At 50.3% G+C, this 19,128-nt stretch overlaps 1 protein-coding gene across 1 annotated transcript in view; it reads left to right on the top strand.

Annotated features, from left to right (window-relative positions):
- Nucleotides 1-11,443: 11,443 nt before the first annotated feature.
- The window catches only part of CACNA1G (calcium voltage-gated channel subunit alpha1 G), a 274,461-nt gene continuing 266,776 nt past the window's right edge, over nucleotides 11,444-19,128 (top strand). The window contains exon 1 of the mRNA XM_074971576.1: nucleotides 11,444-12,281. Within this exon, the coding sequence (XP_074827677.1) occupies nucleotides 12,037-12,281 (245 nt within the window). The 5' untranslated portion in view covers nucleotides 11,444-12,036. The remainder of the gene's footprint in view (nucleotides 12,282-19,128) is intronic.

Below are 19,128 nucleotides of genomic sequence, written 5' to 3'. Positions count from 1 at the left end.
ACACCCCAGTTGCTTGTGTCGAGCTCTGTCAGCTCGCTGTAATGCAGCTGGAGTATCCAGGGCTCCTGCAATGAGCTCGTTTCTCTCTTGTCTCTTCCTGTCGGAGTGGATTTGAAGATTCATTTATAGAGGGAGCTGGTCATAGAAGTGTTGCTGGCTCTCTGCTTTTTCGCAGACTGCAAACTAGCTGCAGCATCTGTGTTACATGGGAACCAGATTAAACTTTACAGTGATATGATGGGGTAGGAGAGAGAGACTTTGGGAAGTGAGAATCTCCACTGGCTGGAATCCTTGGACAAGGAGGAAAAGGCAAGAGATGCAGCCTTCAGGGTTTAAAGGGCTTGAGTCAGCCCCAGGAAGCACGAGGAGTGGCTTGAGGTTTACAGATGCATTTGGATCCAGTGGGCTCCCTGGATATATTGGAGCTTTCTGGAAGTGACTCCCACAGATGAAGGCAGCAGCTGATGGTACAGGATATATGTGGGGGGACAGGTGGATAGCATAGTTCAGAAATACTTCTAGGCTCATCTCTCATAGTATAAGCAGATCCAAATGCACCCAATCTGTGGGAATATTCAGACTCTAAACCCACATCAGAACACTGTCAATGGCATCTCTCCTCCTTGACTCCAATTCACAGATCTGAGCACAAGCCAGTCCTGGACAGCTTGAGGTCCAGGTGTGGAGGTAGGCTTTCTGGGGCAGGGAATGCCTTTTTGTTCTGTGTTTGTACAGCACCTACCACAATGGGGCCCTGGTTCACGACTGGGCTCCTAGGGGCTGCCACAATGCACATAATAAACAATAGTAATACAAATGGATCCAGATCTAAGCTGTGCATCGGGAGCTCTCCTCTGTTATAGAGTCACTGCGGACATGAGCCAGAAGAGAAGCTGAGAAGGACAAAACCCTTCTCCCTAATAATTTGCAAATAATTCAAACAGGACTATCTCTCCAACAAGCAGCAGGTCAGTAGGTTGTGTTTAAATCAGATGTACCTGAAATGTGCTGCCTTCTTGAAAGTTGTGCTGTGTTTTTGCACAAGCACTCTCTCATTCTTCAGCAGTAATATAGAAATCTATATCTTACTTATGTAGCACCTTTCCCTTGGTACTGAAATGCAGCCACCTCTGGTGTGAAGCATGACAGCTGTTAAACGGTATACAGCAACAGTTTAGGAATGGAAGGGATACTATATGCAACTGAAGCTGCAAGGAAAATTTATATATTAGGTTGTAATTGACCATATCTCCAGCTATCTCAAGTAAACAAAAAGTGCCATAGATTCTCTAATTCATATGGCAAAACATCCACTGAAGTTTTGTCTTCAATCCATTAACTTGATTGAGGAAGAGGGAGAAAGAAATGTCCCCAGGACCTTGCAAGGGGCACAGGATCAAGCCTAAAGTCTGCAAAGTAGTAGGAGTCACCATCTCATAAACCTAAACAAAAGTTGGCCATCTGGCTAATCTCTTCTCAAATGACTTGTTCTTATTTAGGTTTCTAGGCATGCCTCTCATGCTTTGCAAACTGGCTAAGGTGCTGGAACTAGGGGTGCTGAGGGTGTTGCCACACCCTCGGGCTCGAAGTGGTTTCCATTATATACAGGGTTTACAGTTTGGTTCAATGGCTCTCAGCACCCCCAGAACTGTTCCAGCACCCCTGCAGACTGGGCTGTGTCTGAGGACCCAAAGGCTTTTCAGAATGTCTCACAGTGCATCTGTATTTGCTGAAATGTAAGATTTCCCTTTTGGAATGGATGGGAGTTCTACCAGCCACAGGTAGATGCCTTGCTCACTAATGTGCTCTTGACTCCTGTTGGGGGGTGATGATGTTAGAGTTTGGCCCATACAAAATAAATCAGAATTCTTCTTTTAAAGAGAGTGGCTTTCTTTTCGTAAATCTTCTGGCGATATCAGCAGCCTTTAAGAGAAACAAGGTCTTATTTAAGGGGATAAACCAAAGACTATAGATTTCATGATGAATCACACTCTACCCAAACACCTCCAGTTCCTGGAATCGAACCAGGGGCTGCTCCACCTTCTCAGTGAGAGAATCCTAGTCAAGATGTTCAGAAGTGGGTGTGGGATTTGAAACACCTTGAGGAGGTCGGGTGTTCAGAAGGTGGGTGCTCAGCACTTCCTGGAAATCAGGGTCCTTTAAGATGTCTCAAATTGAGGTCATTAGTCGCTCCTGAAAATCTGGGCTATAGACTATATGCCAAGCAAACGTCCCCTCTGGTTAATGAGCAATTGCTCTCTGTGCGCCACAGACTACATAGGCAGCAGACCTCCCTGCTATCGAGTTAGTGGTTGCTCTCCATCTAGAGTGTTTTCTTTCTCCAACTACTTATCTAACTCTTCATTTAAAAAATGATTGAGGTACAATAAAAATATTCATTCAAAAGAGCAAATGATTTAACCCCACTTGCTACCCTTGGGAGTTAGTTCCATCAAACAATTGCTGTTACTTCTCCTCGGCCTTTCATGGCAGCCTCCCAGAATGCTTCCCACAAAGAAACACCCAGGGAATGCTTAAGGTTCAGGAAATACAGCATTAAATCATGGAGCCCTGAGACATTAATGTCAGACAGGGGCCTCGGAGCGCTAGATCTGAATGTTGGGGCTAAGACACTCACGCCAGACTGCGTGTCTAGTGCCTGTGCTATCATGTGTGTGTTTAGGAGGCGAGGGAGGGGAATAAGCCCCCTCTCCAAAGAAGTTATGAGCTAAGTTCTGAAGGGCCTGTTGCTTGGATGTGCCTATCTGCATGCAGGGAGATGCCTGACATCACACACACTTCATAGAACATGGGCATCTATCCTGGTGATTTTCCAGGAGGATTATTAACATAGTGTTCTAAGAGAATGTGCTAATAAGTTATTAGTCATGTGCTCCTTAAGTGGTAGACATTAGCATATGTAAATGCCCTGGAGCCTCATGCTGCAAGCCTTATGTTCCCTCCAGCTTGCTGGCACTCTTACTGGCTATGTTGATACAGTACCATGTAATTGTTTGCCCTCATTACCTGTCCCAAATTGCTCACAGACTAAGACCCTTCATAACAATGGCAGATGGATAATAGAGATAGGGAATGGACGGACAGGTATGACATTACTGAGATGACAGCATGGCTGGTTTGGTTAGTTATTCCTGCTGCCTGGGGCTGTATTCTGTCTCTCACAGGGTGGGGTCATAGGAAAGGGGATGAGGATGCGGGAAGGGAAAATGGAAAGGATGGTCCAGTGGGACTTGAGATCTGGGTTCAATTCCCTGTTCTGCCTGTGTGACTTTGGGTAAGTTACTTAGTCTCTCTGTCTTAGTTCTTACAATAGGGATAATAGTATGTTTCTGTGTGGATCAGCACACTGGCGATGGCAAGGCACTCTGGTACTATGATAATGGGGGCTTGATTGATGGAGTGGGGTACGCTAAAGAGAGAGGAGAGGAGTGATGGAGGGAATGGGGTAGAGGGAGGAGAGGAGTGATGGAGGGAATGAGGTCAGGTGGCAGGGAGATCAAAGGCTGTGACTGGCATAAGTGTTAGTCTGAAGATGGAGGGGATCGGATCCTCTCTCTCCACAACACTTTCCTGTGCAGTCAGCCACCTTTAAGGTAGATGTTGGGTCTCAGGTCAGGTGACTCGCACCAGGAAAGACAGTCCAGCCCCTTGTCAGCACTCCTGAGTGTCACACCTTTATTACAGCCAGGAGCATCTATGTGAAGCAAAAGCAGTTCTGATCTCCGTGGCATTTACTGTCTTCTTCGGTGCATTGTTCTGAGAATAAGGCCAGTTTGTCTGCATCAAATAGCTCCTTAATAATATAGCGGAATTTGAATAAGTGGTGATGAGAGTCCTGCTCTTGCGGACAAAGTGTGACATTTTAAATGAAATTTCATCTTCTTTTCATTTTTAAGGCATGAAATGAACTTCATATCTTGATGCGATTTATCATTCAGCAGCTGAGCCAGATGCCTATATAGGTTCAATCTATAGCTCCTGAGATGACAGAAATATTAGCCCGTCTTATTAAAATCACCCACAGCTTCCGCAGCTGTATGTCAACAGGAAAACAAACAAATAGTGACTAGTTCTCCAAGGAATGGAGTCTTTCTGTTAACGTATGGTCAATATTCCCGTTGCTAGAATAGATACACATGTAGATTTTTTTAAAAATTTTTTTTTTTGCCATTACAAGCTAGTGCAGCTCCTGGACATCTGATTCTAAATCCAATCACAGAACCAGAATAGGCTTTGCTCCTGCTGATAATAGCTCATCTTAACTAATTAGCCTCTCACGGTTTGTATGGTATCTATCTATCTATCTTACTATATGTTCCATTTTGTGCATCCGATGAAGTGGGCTGTAGCCCACGAAAGCTTATGCTCTAATAAATTTGTTCATCTCTAAGGTGCCACAAGTACTCCTGTGTTTTTTGTTAAATATCTGTTCATCTAAAGCTTCCCCGTGAACATGAAACACGGCTCATGCAATTTTTCTTCTGAAACCCACATTTGTGCAATAATAACTTGCACCCATAAGAAGCCCAAAAGGTTTAACAAATAGCATCTTCCCTGCTGAAATGCAGCCACCTCTGGGCTGGAGAGCAGTTGGACAATAGGCATCCAGAACTAAACAGAAAGGTGCAGTGAAAGGGAAACATTGGCCAAGGCAACATGAACGAACAACCTGCTCTTATCTCAAGAGGCAGCATGGCCTCCTGGGTGTTGGGGGATGTGGATTCTATTTCTGGCTCTGGCATTAACTTGCTGACTAACTTTGGCTAAGTCACTTCACCCCTCTCTGCCTTTGTTTCCCTTCCTGAAATTAGTCTGTGTAGGTTGCAAGTTCTTTGAGGCACAGCCGGTCTCTTGCTATGTGTGAAGAAATCCAGGAGCCTTACAATGTCTATGCTGAGATTGAGAGCTCATTCAACCTCCCCGCCCCACCACATAGACCCCATTAAGTAGGTGCAAGTTATACTAGAGGTACACACATTTTTATCCATTGTGAGAATGTCCTGTAGCGAGCTCTGTAAGCATCATGCGCCGTTCTTGGTTTTGTACTTGTGTGCAGCTCCTAGACCTCCTAGCACAAAAGAGTTTGTGCAGTGGAGGGAGCGGACTTCGGTGTAAATAAACTCTGCAGGCTCACGGACTCTTCTCTTAATTCAAGCTTTGACCTTTGTAGGTGAGGCTTGCTTGTTACATTAACACCTGCTGCCTCAACCAAGATCAGGGCCCTGTTGAGCTTACAGTGGATAGGAGAAGCGACTTGCCCAGGTACAGTGGCAGAGCTAGGAATAGAACCTAGATCTTCTGTGTCCTAGTCCATTGCTTTACCTATGGGGCCATGCTGCTTCTGTAGGGCACATGTGGCATCTCTTCACTTAGTTAATTTCAGATGTTGCAATACCTCGCCGAGTCTGGCTTCCTCTTCCTCCTCTAAAGAGCGGAGATCTAGTTTCTCTAGTTGCTCTGAATGGCTCAGATGCTCCAGGCCCTGTATCATCTGGGTTGCCCTCTGCTCTCTCCCATTTCCTTCTTTGCACTATCCTTGTTCTAATTAGGTGGCCAGAATTGTGCAGGGGAGACAAATGTGGCCTCATTAGTTTCTTGTGCAGTATTGAAATGATGTCCTCTCATTTACATCTGAAATCTCCTTAATATGCATCTCCAAGTTCTGTTACTTTCTTCTTCTGCTGCTGCTGCTATGCTCTTCGCTGCGTTTCAGGATTTGAGCCACAACTCCTCCTACATCCTCCCCCAGACTCAGTGTCTTGTGGTCTATGGCTCCTGGACCTGCACTCCTTTTCTTGTTTGAAAAAAATAAACAGTTGGATTGTCCCAGGAACAGTGAGAGACCTCCTGCATGTGCAGCTTCCCCCACTGCATGAGAGAAAGGGGGATGCAGGGCTGCCTAGGTAACAGATTGGGAATGTGTCTTTAAAAGCAAAATTTTCCAATTCCCACAAGAATTTGACAAAATGTACAAATTAAACACAATGAATCAATTGTAATTAAAATGGAGGCAGCGTGTAATCTGGTAACCCACTTAAAGGCTCTGAGCCTCATCTCCTAAAAATGTTTGTTTAAATGGATCTGGAGCAAACCATGACACACAAAGGTCCTCTGTACATTGTCAATATACAAAGAGAATCAGATCAAAAGCATGTGTCCCATCTATCCATACAGAGCGTGGAGAATCACTTGATCTAACACTGCACCTTGTGCATGTAAATGTGTTTTGTGGACCTTTCTGTAAATGACAATATTAGTATAAAGACCTAGAACAGTGCTATTGGAATAGCATTCATTGGGGAGCAGTGAAGGCAGAGAGCCAGGGTTGTGTTAGCACTAACACAAATCCAGATCTTACACTATTCAAGGAAGTCCGTGTTTGAGGGGTGGCGGGAGTGTGGGCCAATGGAGAGGGCACTGGGAGACCTGGGTTCTGTTCCTGGCTCTGCCACTGACATGCTGTGTGACCTTGGGCCAGTCACCTCTGTATCTGTTTCCCTTCCCACCCTTTCAGTTGGGAATGTAAGCTATTTGGGGCAGGGGCCATCTCTGTGCAGAGCCTAGCACTACAGAGCCCTGTTCTCAACTAGGGGTGTCTGGGCGCTGTCTTCATAGCTCCTCAGACACTGTACCTTTGCTATTTAACAGGCACAGAGAGTTTTGAGCCAACAATGAAATTGGAGGGGCATGTGTGGCTTTTCTCTCCCCCAGCTTTATGCAATGGGATGGCATGTAGTGTGCATCTGGAGCTGGGGTGGCCAGACTTACCCTCCGAGCCAAATACAACAATCTTCAGAAGTTCGAGGGCCAGAGCGCACCTTCCAGGCCTCGGACCTTCAGCCCCATGGGAGGCGCCTGCCAGGGCTTGGGGCTTCAGGCCCACTACTGCTGAAGCCCCGAGCCCTGGAAGGTGCACCCTGCTGGGCAGAAGCCCTGAGAATCCCCTCCCCACTGGGCAGAAGCCCCTACCCCACCACCCCATTACAAGGCAGAGATCCCAAGCTCCCCTGCCAGTCTGGTAGGTGGCAAATGGGAAGGGCATGGGGGAGCTCTGCACTTTAACAGTAAAAGAGCTGCATGGGGCTTGCGAGCTACAGTTTGACCACTCCTTATCTAGAGTGTGAACATATTAGCCCTGATGGTAGAGGGAGGACAACAGGGTATGTCTCAGTTGCATTTTAAACCCCATGGCAGTGAGTCTCAGAGCCCAAGTCTACCGGCTCAGGCTTGCGCAATGGTGCTAAAAATAGCTCTGTGGAGGTTTGGTCTTGGGCTCTGAAGCTGGGGTGGGTGCTGGTTTTTTTAGTGCTGTAGAGCGAGCCCTGTGGACCTGGCCTCTGAGACTTGCTGCCGTGGGTTTTAAAACCGAGCCTAGTTCTTCTGATTCGCCAGACTGGGCCACTGGTGAGTGACACTTGTTACCATCTAACAGCTGTCCAGTGGCCTGTGTGGAGGAGATTTAGCAATCCATTTCTTAGCAGGTAGCCATCCCCATCACAAGCCCCATAGCGTGACTGGTACTCACTGGTGGCTTGTCACAAGGCTCCATAGAGAGGCCAAAGAGTGACAGACTTTCACTCCCTTGAGGTGCTCTCTGCAGATCAGCCTAGACACCCTGGCAAATAGGGTAGCAGAAGCACGCACAGCCGCTGCAGGTGTTGTCTGTGGTGTGGATAAGGGACTCCAGTCTGGTATTTTACACCAGGATGGTAACCCAGGAGTTTAGTGTATTACTAGCCAGCTCCTGCCCACCCAGCTCTGAGAACACCTTCTTCAGGACCTGATCAGCAAAGACAGCCCCACCTACACTCCCTCCCCCCCCCAATCCAGTATAACTGCTGGGGGAGAAATGGCCTTCAGTTGGGGCAGGAGGGTCTCTCAAGCAGTCCCAGATGGGGGTGGTCCCCTCAAACTGTCCCAGATGTGAGAAAGGATCCAGATTTCCATCCTATATACTTGAGCAATCAGTATCTCCTCTTTTCAGTACACTTTCCCCCACACTCCCCTCCCTTTCAGCTGCCCAACTCCATGAGTTTCCTTGGGGCAAGTTGGCTGATGTCCATGGGACTGTAGCTTTGGGGGTGCACCTGAGGGAAGAGCATGGCCCTGAGTGTGACTTAACTTTCCTCTGCCTCTTTGGACACTTTCCCTCTGCAAATTCTGGAACAGAGCCTAGTTTGCCCTGGAGTTTTGCCAATAAATGTAATATTCTGTCCCAGGCACGACAGCACAAGCTCTGAATCCAAGATCAAGCTTGCTCCCAGGCCAGCAGGCTTCAGAGCACAAAGGGGGGCGCTGGGTCAGGGAGAACTTCTGCCTGTTGCTCTCTAGTGGTGGCTTCTGGCTTGCTGAGGGCATGCTGCTGGCAGGCTCTATAAGGGGCTGCAACCAGCCCTTCCAATGATGAAGGCAAGGATAATGTGACATGAGGAGGGGGAAAGGACTCTGGGATATTAAAAAAAAAACAAAAAACCAGGGGGACTAGACTGGATGAAGGGATGGGGTGAGGGGACGCAACAATTAAAAGCCTCCAGGAGCAAATTTTAAAAGGGGACCCTTACTCAACCTTGTCTGCAGCTTTGCAGGTACACTCAGATAGCTGTGTTTAAAGGGGAGTGTTTTGAAGGCATCACTATTTTGGGGTGCAATACATCATGGTTTGTCCTAGTTCTCTTTGCCATAGAGTGCCTGGCAGCCAGCCCTGTCTGGGGAGTTAGAAGCTTCCATTACTTCAGTTTTCTTTCAGCAGACCTATGGGAGAGATATAAGAGAACCTAGTGGCTAGGGAAGGGGGGTAGGAATCAGAGCAGGGAATAGAACCCAAGCCTTCCATCAGAGACTTGTAGTGTACCCCTGGGAAAGTCATTGGTTTCCCACCCCTTGTCTGGTCTGCTTTGACTGTAAGCTCCTTGGGGCAGGTACTGTCTCTTACACTGTGACTGTACCGCAGGGGGCCCCATCTTGGCACTACTGGAGTGCAAATCAGTACTAACTGGTTAGTCTCTAAGGTGCCACAAGTACTCCTTTTCTTTTTTCTTTTTACAAATCAGTACTAGTATCCTGAGCTGCTCCCCCTTCCCATTAGTTTACTGTACAGCGCTACCCAGGTTCTCCTGTTACCTCTCAAGCCAGAGCAGTCCAGTTCCCAGACGCCCATCCACAACCTGTCCCTTGGCAGACTCCCATAACTGCTCTCCTCCCAACATCACATGTCCCTCAGCATTGCATCCTCATTATGTCCCACTTAAACCCTGGCTGTTACATCCTTTCTGGGGCAGAGAGACCTAATCCCCTACTTCCTTGGCCCTGCTTCTTGCCTGTGCATCCAGACATCAGAAAGATCCCAGCCGCCTCACCTGCCAGTTACCTGCCGTGGAGCCTGCTTTGCTCAGGCTTGTGCTTATCCTGCTTTCCCCAACCCAGCTGTCTCTGTCTCTCCAAGTGGCATTTCCTCCCCGCCCACCCCTCTCCTCCCATAACCATTTCCTCCCCCCACACACCATGGCTTCCCTGTAGAGCCCTCCTGAGTGGTGAAAGCACAGCGAGCCAGCAGAGGGAGCTCTCACCGCACCAGCCAGGGCGGAGGGGGACCTGCGGGGATAGCCGGGCTTACCCGAACCCGGGGAGTGACGGGAGCTCTGCCCTGGTTTTGGCAAAGGAAGGGCGCCCCTAGAGCTTGACCTCGCTCCTTTGCAGACGCTCCTCCACGCCACTTTCTGGTCTCAGGCCACAGTCCCGCTTCACCTCTGATACAGCCCCCTCCTCTCCTCCCAGCTGCGCCGCCTGCTCAGGACATATGCCTCCCTCTTCCCTTGCACCACCTGGGGGTCTGTCACCTTGGAAATCTCCCCTTGACGCCTCGCTTCCCCGAGTCGATTCAGTGTCAGCTCCTGCCCAGGGCTGCCCTGAGTCTGCACTAGGAGTCACTGCCGGGAAGGAAATCTGGTACCTCCTCCGTGGCGTGTGGCAGGACGTGTTTGCAGGAACGGGCTCGGTAAGGCGCCCGTGAGCACGCAGGGGAGCGCACCGGGCAGCAGCACCTGTGCAGGGGCAGGGGCAGGGGCGGGGGCGGGGGCGGTGCGCCGAAGCGGGCACCACGGGGTGCGCTGGGGCAGCCCCCGCCAAAGCAATGTCTCCTTCGCCCTCGGGGGTGAGTAGGAGCCGGTACAGGGGAGAAACAGAACCGACCCTGGCGAAAGGCGGATCCTAGAGTCAGAGCGGAGCCAGCTCGGGGTCTCTGGCCAGATGTGGTGCAGTCTGTGGTAAAGCTCGCCAGAGCCCAAAGCTGCTCTCGCGAACTCTAGAGAGCCCGGGGACCACGCGCCCTGTGGGGGTGGGAGAGCTCGCTAAAGGCGACTGCACCCTCGGCTTCCCCCTTCTGCGCAGCCTCCTCCTCTGGCAGCGCAGGGAGAGCGAGCGCTGCCTGGCCCCAGCCCAGCCGGCTCCTCCTGCTCCAGGCAGGTGCTGGGGCTGGGCAGCGTCCGCCCCACCCAGCCAGCGCTGAAATCGATGACAAACCGGGCCCTCGGTCTCTCCGCTCTCTTAACCTCTGCCCTCCTTTCCCGGTCAGCGCCTCTCAGCTTGCTCCGGGCTGCCGGGGGCTCCGCGCCTCTCCCCAAAGGCTCTGCCCCCCGACACACAGATCCGCCCAAGCCCCGAGGGGTGCACTGCTTGCCCGCTCCCTTGCACGGGGCCCCACCTCCAGCATGCAGCTGGGGCGCTGCAGAACCTCGCCTTCCTCCCAGCGCACCCCCAGTCCAGCGCCCCTCCCTCCCCAAGGGGCTCTGGGAGCTGCGCGCCGCCGGCCCCTCTGCTCGCTGCCCGGGCCGGGGAGGGTCCCTGTGTGTGACGGGCTGGCCCAGGCTCGCTCAGAACCCCCGCCCAAACCGGCGCGGGGATCCAAGTGCAGCCCCCCCCTCCTGCCCCAGTACCTCCCCCGCTCTGCTAACTCGCCGGAGCTCGCGCTCTCCCCGTGCAATTCAGGCTCGGAGTCCCAGAGGCAGACAGCCAGCCAATCCGAAGAGGGGTTCGCCCCGTCCTCCAGCCCCATTGGCTGCCCCTGCGCCGGGGCTGGGGTGGGAGGGGTGCCCAGCGCGCTAGTAACTGTCTCAGATTCCAGCTGTGGCCCCGCCGTTGCATCCCTTAATTGCCACCTCCCGGAGCCAATGGGGAAGGTCCGAGGGGCCAGAGGCGAGCCCAGATTGGCTGCCACGGTGGCTCTGGGGAGGCGGTGCCCGGGCTGGAAGTTGGAGTGAGGGATCCAGCTGTGAGGCGCGCGGAGCTCTCAGCTTCTCGCTCGCTCTGCTGTCCGAGAGGCAGCGCTAAGGAGGAGCATCCTCCCCGGGCTCCCCCCGCCGCTCCCCCCCCCCGACCCCCAGATAACCCTTGCAGGGCAGGAGGAGCCCAGCCCCCAGAGGAGGCTCCTGGACCCCAAGCCCCCTCCTTGCCCCAGGGGGGATCCCCCGACTCTCGCCCTCCAGGACCTGCCCTGCCATTGGCACGGCCAGATGTGCAGGCTGGAGGGACAGATGCGGACCCGCTAAACGCAGCCCAGGCTGGACTGGGAGCAGCCCCTGCGCGGCTGGTGCGCGCTGGAGTTGGGAGGGGAGCCGGGGGAAAGGATTCCATCTCCGCTGCAGGGGCTGAGCCGGTACCTCCTCCCGGGCTGGAGCGGGATCCCGGAGGCAGGCAGAGGAGAGCAAAGTGAGGAGGAGCCACCGGCACCGGAGGAGGGGGAAGGAGAACCGGGCCAGCCAGGTCCCGGCTCGGCTCCGATCCGGCTCCAAATGCCTGCAAAGGGGGGACCTGCGCTCATCCAGCCGCCCACCTGGGGAAAGAGGATGCAGCCTTGGGTCTGAAGCTTCCCCGAGCCAGAACCTTATCCCTCCCCCTGCAGTCCCCTGATCCCAGCCGGCATGGCTGTCCCCTGTAGGTCCCTGACCCTCTAATAACCCCTTCCGTCCCCGGGCACATTCTTCCTTCTCCCGGTTCGGACCCGGGTCTGCTGGCCGGAGGATGGACGAAGATGGACCGAGAGCAGACGAGGAGCAGGACCCAGAGCCGGGCAAATCCAAGACTTTCATCCGCCTTAATGACCTGTCCGGGAATGGAGGTCGCTCGGGTCCAGGGGACAAGGACGCAGGAAGTGGGGACTCGGAGGTGGAGGGGCTCCCCTACCCGGCTCTGGCCCCGGTCGTCTTCTTTTATTTGAGCCAGGAGAGCAGACCCAGGAGCTGGTGCCTCCGGGTGGTGTGCAACCCATATCCTTTGCAAGCTGGCAGGTGGAACTGTCAAGGTAAGCCTGGGCACCCCTCTCCAACCCTGCCTCCCTTCCACGGGGCTTCCAGATTAGAGAGCTCCCTGGACCTCTTTGCCACTATCCCAAGAAGTTATCTCCATGAAGGCGGCTTTGCAGGGGCAAGGTTTATAGGTCCAGGGAGCACCCTTGGACACCAGCAGTTGCAGAGCTGGAAGCTCTCCAGATGCTGAAAGGGCTGGGGTGGGGGGGTGGGGGGGGGGACTTGTTTGAAAAAGAGCCTGGACTTGGTGAATTTTGTAAAATTACCCGGAGACTCCGGGTTGAGGGGAGGAGGAACTTGGAGGGGGGAGAAAGCAGAGATGCGACGCAAATATTGATAAAACAAAGGCAGAAATATTGACGAAAACAAGTCACTGGAGTTCCTAGTTGCTCCGCTAAGGACTCCGGCTCCGAGGAGACTCTCCCCGCGTTCCTTCCCAAAGTTTGCAGCTTTTCCTCCCCTGGAGGAGGAGGGGGCTGGAGGGTGGACGTGTGTGTGCCTGCCGCCCAGCTCCCTCGGTTTCATTTGTCTGTCTCCAATTCATTTCTTGGAAGTTTTTCCAGAATCTATTGAAGGGGTTTCTCAATGTTTCCTCCCTTGGTAGGCAGGGATTTCTCCGGGGTTGAAGTCATAACATGGGATTCCAGAAAAGTACTAGAGAGAATGGAAACAATATGTAACGCTCTGGAGAGACCAGCAGAGCAGGTCTGTCTGTGAGATGGAGTTGCACTCACCCCGCTCCCCCTCCCGTCTTTTAGTTGAGGAGGTGAAAGGAAAGTGAACATGGATAATTCTGGACTGCGCTGACCCAAAAGACCCCTCCACACTACGGGTTGGTGCAAGTTCCACTCGGAGGCCCTGATGAGGTGAAGGGGGTTGTGTGTAGGGTGGGGGAATCTCTTCTTTAGCCTCTTTTTTTCCCCCCATCCCCTCTAGGTGCATGACCCATAGTAGTCAATGGAAAGACTCCCACTGGGTTCAGTGGGCTTTGGATCAGGCTCCCTGGCTAGCACTTCCTTTGCTAGGCCCATATTCCAAAGCCACTGAGAGATCGCCCCTAAGAGAGATGTTTGCCTGGATGTATGCCTGCATTTATTGTTAACCCAGCCTGGGATTTCCCTCCCCCCACCCTTTTCAGCCCAGCAGCTGCTTAGACACCACAATGGACCCTAACCCCACATCTATTGTACAAACATGGCCAGATTTCAGACACCTTCACCCCTAATTAAACTGGGAGGAGGAAAGCAGTAGATAGAATCATTCTCTCTCTCTCAGCGACCAGACATCTGTTTAAAAGAACAAAGGAAAGGGAGCAATAGTGGGTGTTTATTAAAGCGCTCCTGTGCGCAGATTAGATAGGAGACTCTAGGAAAGCGCAGACCGCTCCATCTACTACAGTGATGGGAGAGTGGTTTATACTTTAAATGCATAATTACAACATTTGCATGACAAAAAGAACCACAGAAGGAGCCTCTCTCTTGCAAATCTGTGCTCGTGGCAGCTCGTTTCTCACTCATCCTGTTTTCTATGCCATAGTTACATTAAAAAAAAAATGAATCAAGCCTTTAAAGAGGGGGGCAGGTTACTGAAATGTTAGATCTGGCATGGCTAAGACATGCTAACTAGGGACAGGAAAGGAAAATAAAGCAGGGGGTGGGGAGGGGAAGGTTCCTTACTGTAGATTTTGAGCCTCGCTCTGGTGTTCTTAAATATTTTAGCTTGTGCAAGGCAGGTGGTGGCAAAAAAAAAAAAAAAAAAACCCACCTTCCTTTTTCATGCAGTCCTGAGTGCTGGTGCTTTCTGCAGCCTCCAGACAGTCAGAGATGATGGTTGTGCTGACTACTCAGGGAGGAACCCATCCTTCTAAATCAATCACTTATGCTCTTCTCCAGGTGCCTTAGCTGTAGTGTAATTACAGAACCTCTTAGGGGCGGCTGCTTTACTGCAATGCTCCAGGAGCCTTCCATGGGATTTACAAGTTTTTCCCACTCTTCTCTGTTCATTTATTGAAGGGCTACATGATGATTCACCCATCCCCCTTTCAATCACTATTGGAAATGAAGAATGGGCGCTCGAAGGACCTGGTCCAAAGGCCATTGAAGCCAATGGGAGATTTCTCCATTGACTTTAAGGGGATCTGGGGATGGGCCTGTTTCTTCTAAAAGCTGCTTTCTTTTCTCCTGTGCTGGATGTAAAAGACCATTAAGGAGTCGTTTGAGTGTGGGGTTTAGAAAGAACACAGAATTGGGCCCTGGGGAATCATAGATTGCAGCACTCCGCTAAAAATCAGAGACTATTCAGGGTCTAATGGAAGAAATTAGAGGTCACCAGAGTGAGCCATGATTCATATCAGCTACCTGCTTGCTTGCATTCCCTCTTCCTGGTCCAGGACTGCGGGAGAGCTGTGTTGCTTTGGTCAAGTCTAATCCTCTAAGAGGAGGGAAAATAGCACTGTTAGCTAGGGGTCTTTCTTTCTTAGCCCCTTTTTAAAAACCCTCCCTGGTGTCAAAGCTGCAATCAACGCTTTTCTTTGTAGCGCTACAGACGCTTTACCGCCTCCAAACTCATTATATGTATTTTAAAATAAATAATAAAAACACAAACTCAATTTAATCAGAGCTGTCTGACTGCCAGCAGGGTCGTGTACATAAAAGACAGCATCTTCCTGAGTAAACAGGAGGAAGTTATTAAATCATTCAGATCTTCCAGCGAGAGAGCTAGTCAAGTTGCACACATGCCCAATACCTGAGGCTGTAGCATAGAGGGTGGATGCATAAGGGGAGGGACTAGGTGATTAACATCTGTGGTCTGGTTCCCTTTAGCCCTCCCCAATTTCGGGCTAATCAGTGAGGGGTTAAATCAGGGTTAAGTCTGGTGTGTCAGAGAAAAGTGGGCTCTTCTGTAGTCTTGACTGCAGTTTTACTTTTGTGATGAGGATCATTTATCTGGTAAACAGTCTGCCTCATTCTTAGAGTAGCCCCTAGGAGGAAAAAGGAGGTTTCAGGTCCCAATCACATGAGCACTTTCCAGCGGGTTCCCTAAATCTCATTCACACTCGCTGAGCAGTTCAAAGCTGCACTTATTTAAGCATCTTAGGAAATCTTGAAACTTGCTAAAGCATTCTCTTCGGGAAGGAAATATTTGCTAATGTCAGCCTGCCAAACAGAATGGTCTTATTACCTACCATTATGAATATTATTATTTACAATTGCTGATCTCACTGTGTTTTCTAGCCTCTTTTAATGATCATTTTGAGACAGGTGGCATCTCAAAAATGTGCAGGTGTTTTCAGTGGATTCCTTTTTATCCTCCCCGCCTCTCTTGCTCATATGAGGTGCCTATTTCAACCTGAAAAGCATCTCAGTACACAAGTCTGCCGGTGCAAAGAGGTTAACTTTTGTCCTTGGAAAATGAGTGTTGTTTAAAAAAAAATAAAAATCTTCCCCCAAGCACCTGCAAGCACTGGTTCAAAGGGAGCTCAGCCACTAATCGCAGCTTGGGAAGCTGGAATTTCCACTGATGGTTACCTGTTCTCTATTCAATACTGAGAGAAAAAACAAGAGGGCTTGGAGCCATAGGCCCTCACTGGGTAGCAGTGCTGTGGCCCTCTGTTGTGTTTTTTGGTTTTTCTTTTCTTTCTAAATATGTTTTCAGTGTTGCTGACCCAGAAAGCAGGGAGTTGAAAATGTGACTCAACCTGCTAAACAGTGGGTGAGAGGGATATTTTCTTCGCCCTGGAGTACTGGCTGAGTCTGATCACTTGCTGAGGGTCAATACATTTTAGATGTTATTAAACAAGCTTGCTTCTATTTTGCTTTTATGGTTGGTTGGTTGCTGCTGGAGTGTTGGGAGTTTAGCTGTCTGCCTGTTGACATCTTTTCTACTCCTTTAGCTCGGTTGTTCAGAAAAGTGACTTATCACTCTGTAATCTTTAAGAACCGAGGCTCCATGGTAAAAACAGATCATCAGAAAACCAAATCACATCTGGCCAAATTCTTTGTTGCCACCAGCTGTTCTTGATAGAGTGACAATGGTTTGGGTCACATGGCTGGCAAAATCCTCTCCGATCCACAGTGGTTTTGACAGGGGAGGGCTGAGCTTTCTTTAGCGTGGTTCAGTATTTTATCTTTGTTTTACCTTTTGGCAGTCACTGAATATGCAAGTTCAAAAGGCCGGACTCTTGTTTAATTGTGTCTGCTCCCTTCCTATTTCTTCAATTCCCAAGTGCCCTTTTTATTAATTCAATTAATTCAGTCCTGGTACTTGTCAGATGAGGACAGGTTGTAGAAAGGTACCGAGTCCTGAGTTGGCAGGGCCTGTATTTCAACGTGGGGTTTGCGGTGCACTTATCTAGCTGATAAACCTTGCCATTTACTGGGGGTATCACTGTGTACTGCCGATTCTGGTCCTGTGCTCTTGGCTTCTCCTCTCTCCCTAGGGAGAGAGCTTGAATTAACAAAGCTTCCTTTGCTGGCGTGGCCTGCGATTGCACACAAGGCTGAAGTACCACTAATCCAAAAGATGTTGGCCTGTCTCTCCAAGCTGTTTACATGACCTCGATATTCGAGGTGATGAGGGGGATTTGGGGCGGGGGAAGGAGCAGGGAAATAGTAGATCGGCTGAGTGTTTAGCACTCATCCTGCAGCGATGCAAAGTTCCATGTCAGAATGATTCCGCAGGGTTCTCTGTAGTGTTTCAGTCTGAAGCCATTCGCCTCCTGGGCCATAAGGGCTTATATTTGGTTTCTCAGAGCAAAGTTGTTATATCTGGGTTGGGGGAGGAAACTTTTTCCTCTCTCAAATTTAGAAAGGTCTGGAGCGATCCAGATCTCACAACCCAAAGCTGGGGCATGTTTGGATCTGGTGTCTCGATTCCAAATCTATTTAAGTCCCCTACTTTTCTGTACTTTAAAGTATCCAAATTCAGAGGGCCAAATTCTGCCAGCCTTACTTGTGCTGTGTAGTAGCTGACCCTGCAAGGACCAGCATGGATTTCGATAGGAGTCAGGCATTACTCAATGATGACAGAATCTGGCACTTCTTCTGTACAGCAGAACCTGCTGCCAAATTGTGTGTCCCCAACCGAGCCTGCATCAAAGATGAGTGCAGCTCCCTTTACTGAGATCCTTGCATCCACGTGAGGTCAGAGGGAGACAGGTGCTTCTCACTGGAGTTCTAGGATTCCATGAGTGTGTCTTTGTGTCAAATCCTGGCAAGGGGACTCTGTGTGACATGGGAGGGGGTTTTGGGGTGATGCAGGGCCCCTGCAGCATGCATAGAAGAAATCAGCTGTGTGGCATTGGGATGACGGTAAGATGCACGGGCACTTCCTAAGCTTAAGGGAGGGAAAGGCAGAGTGCTTTGGAGCATGAGTGACATAGTGGAGACATCTGTCTGATTGTCTGTATATGAGAAGGTGCTACTGAGACCTGACCTTGTCACTGTGATAAAAGGATCCACTTTGTTCTGGGTGAGGAATGTCTGTTTAAAGGCAGGAGAAGGCCAAATGTTTGTGTTTCATACAGGCTTATAATCAAAGTACTGTATTGGAACTTTTGACCTACAGTTGACATTAAAAAAGTTAAGAAAAGCCTCCAGTACAGAAACTAGGGCTTGTGTGTTGCATTAAGGGGCCTTCTGTAACAGCGAGTTCACCACAGAGAAGTGTATTTGTCACACACAAAAAGGGGAGAAAAGCCCAGTTACTTAACTTTTATTTTTAAGTGAAATTGAATCTACCATGCAGGCTTGGAAGGACGAGAGCCAGTCACAGGGGCTAAACAAGGCTGCTCTGCTGATCAGAGCCAGAGAATTAGGATGTTTTCCAAGAGCTGTGGAGTGTCTGAAGAGCAGGCATGGAGCGAATAAGGAGGATGGAAACTGCTTTGTGTTGAAAGAGCTCTGCACAGGAAAATAATACCGAGCATATCTGAAGGGGACCCTGGGCCCTTGTTATGGCAAATTCTCAGTCTCTCCTCACCCTGTCCAGATAGCATCTGTCTGGAAGGTGAAGCTCATGTGCATAGAAGTAAGAAGACAAGGAAAGTGTATTTCCTTAACTGCCTGAGGGTGGAGAAGGTGCCAGTTCTGGGATAGGCACTGTAACTTGTTAACAGCTCCCCCATCCCTTCCCAGTAAATAGGATAAAACACGTGGTAGTGTGTCCTGTGAATCGGCTTGCACAGAAGGGAAATGTTTTGAGTCCTGCTTGTGGTGGCTCCTGGTCATTGCAGTCTCTTTTCTCCTGGTAGTTGCTTGCTGTAAAAATGGGGGCGCCATTGGCTACATCTGAATCCAGATCTAAGTGTTGAAATTCCCCCACCCCCAAGATTCAAGGGTGGTGTTTGGCTTTGCTGTTTTTGGTTCTGAGCCATTTATAGCGCCTCAAACCTAGATGGAAAATCAGAGTTCTGCCGGGGTTTGGGGTTTTAAAACCAGATGGAACACCACAGACTCTTGCAGGTGCCGCCGTAACCCTGCCCAGATTCGCCAATAGGTTCATGAGCCGTGGCAAAGCTATCCCAAGCCTTGGCTTTTTAATGCAATCAGGCGAGTTTGACCTGGCCTGGGGGGTCTCCCCTCTGGCAGTTCCACACCGCTCTGCACCCTTTCCATTGGAGACATTGCCGTGCAAAGGCTCTGTCCGGGTGAGGTGCTCGAGGGCCCTCAGTTCTCACTGGAAGTCTTTGCAGCTGCAGGTGTCCAGCCTCTTGCAGGTCTGGGCCCTAAACTGTCAGGGCATTGAGCCAAAACCCAGCTTTTATATGTGCTGCAGCCAGACTCCCATGAGGAGCTGAGCCTGTTCTGTG

Source organism: Natator depressus, chromosome 14 (genome assembly GCF_965152275.1).
Source record: "Natator depressus isolate rNatDep1 chromosome 14, rNatDep2.hap1, whole genome shotgun sequence".
NCBI lineage: Eukaryota > Metazoa > Chordata > Testudines > Cheloniidae > Natator > Natator depressus.
This window is presented reverse-complemented; position numbering and strand designations above follow the sequence as displayed.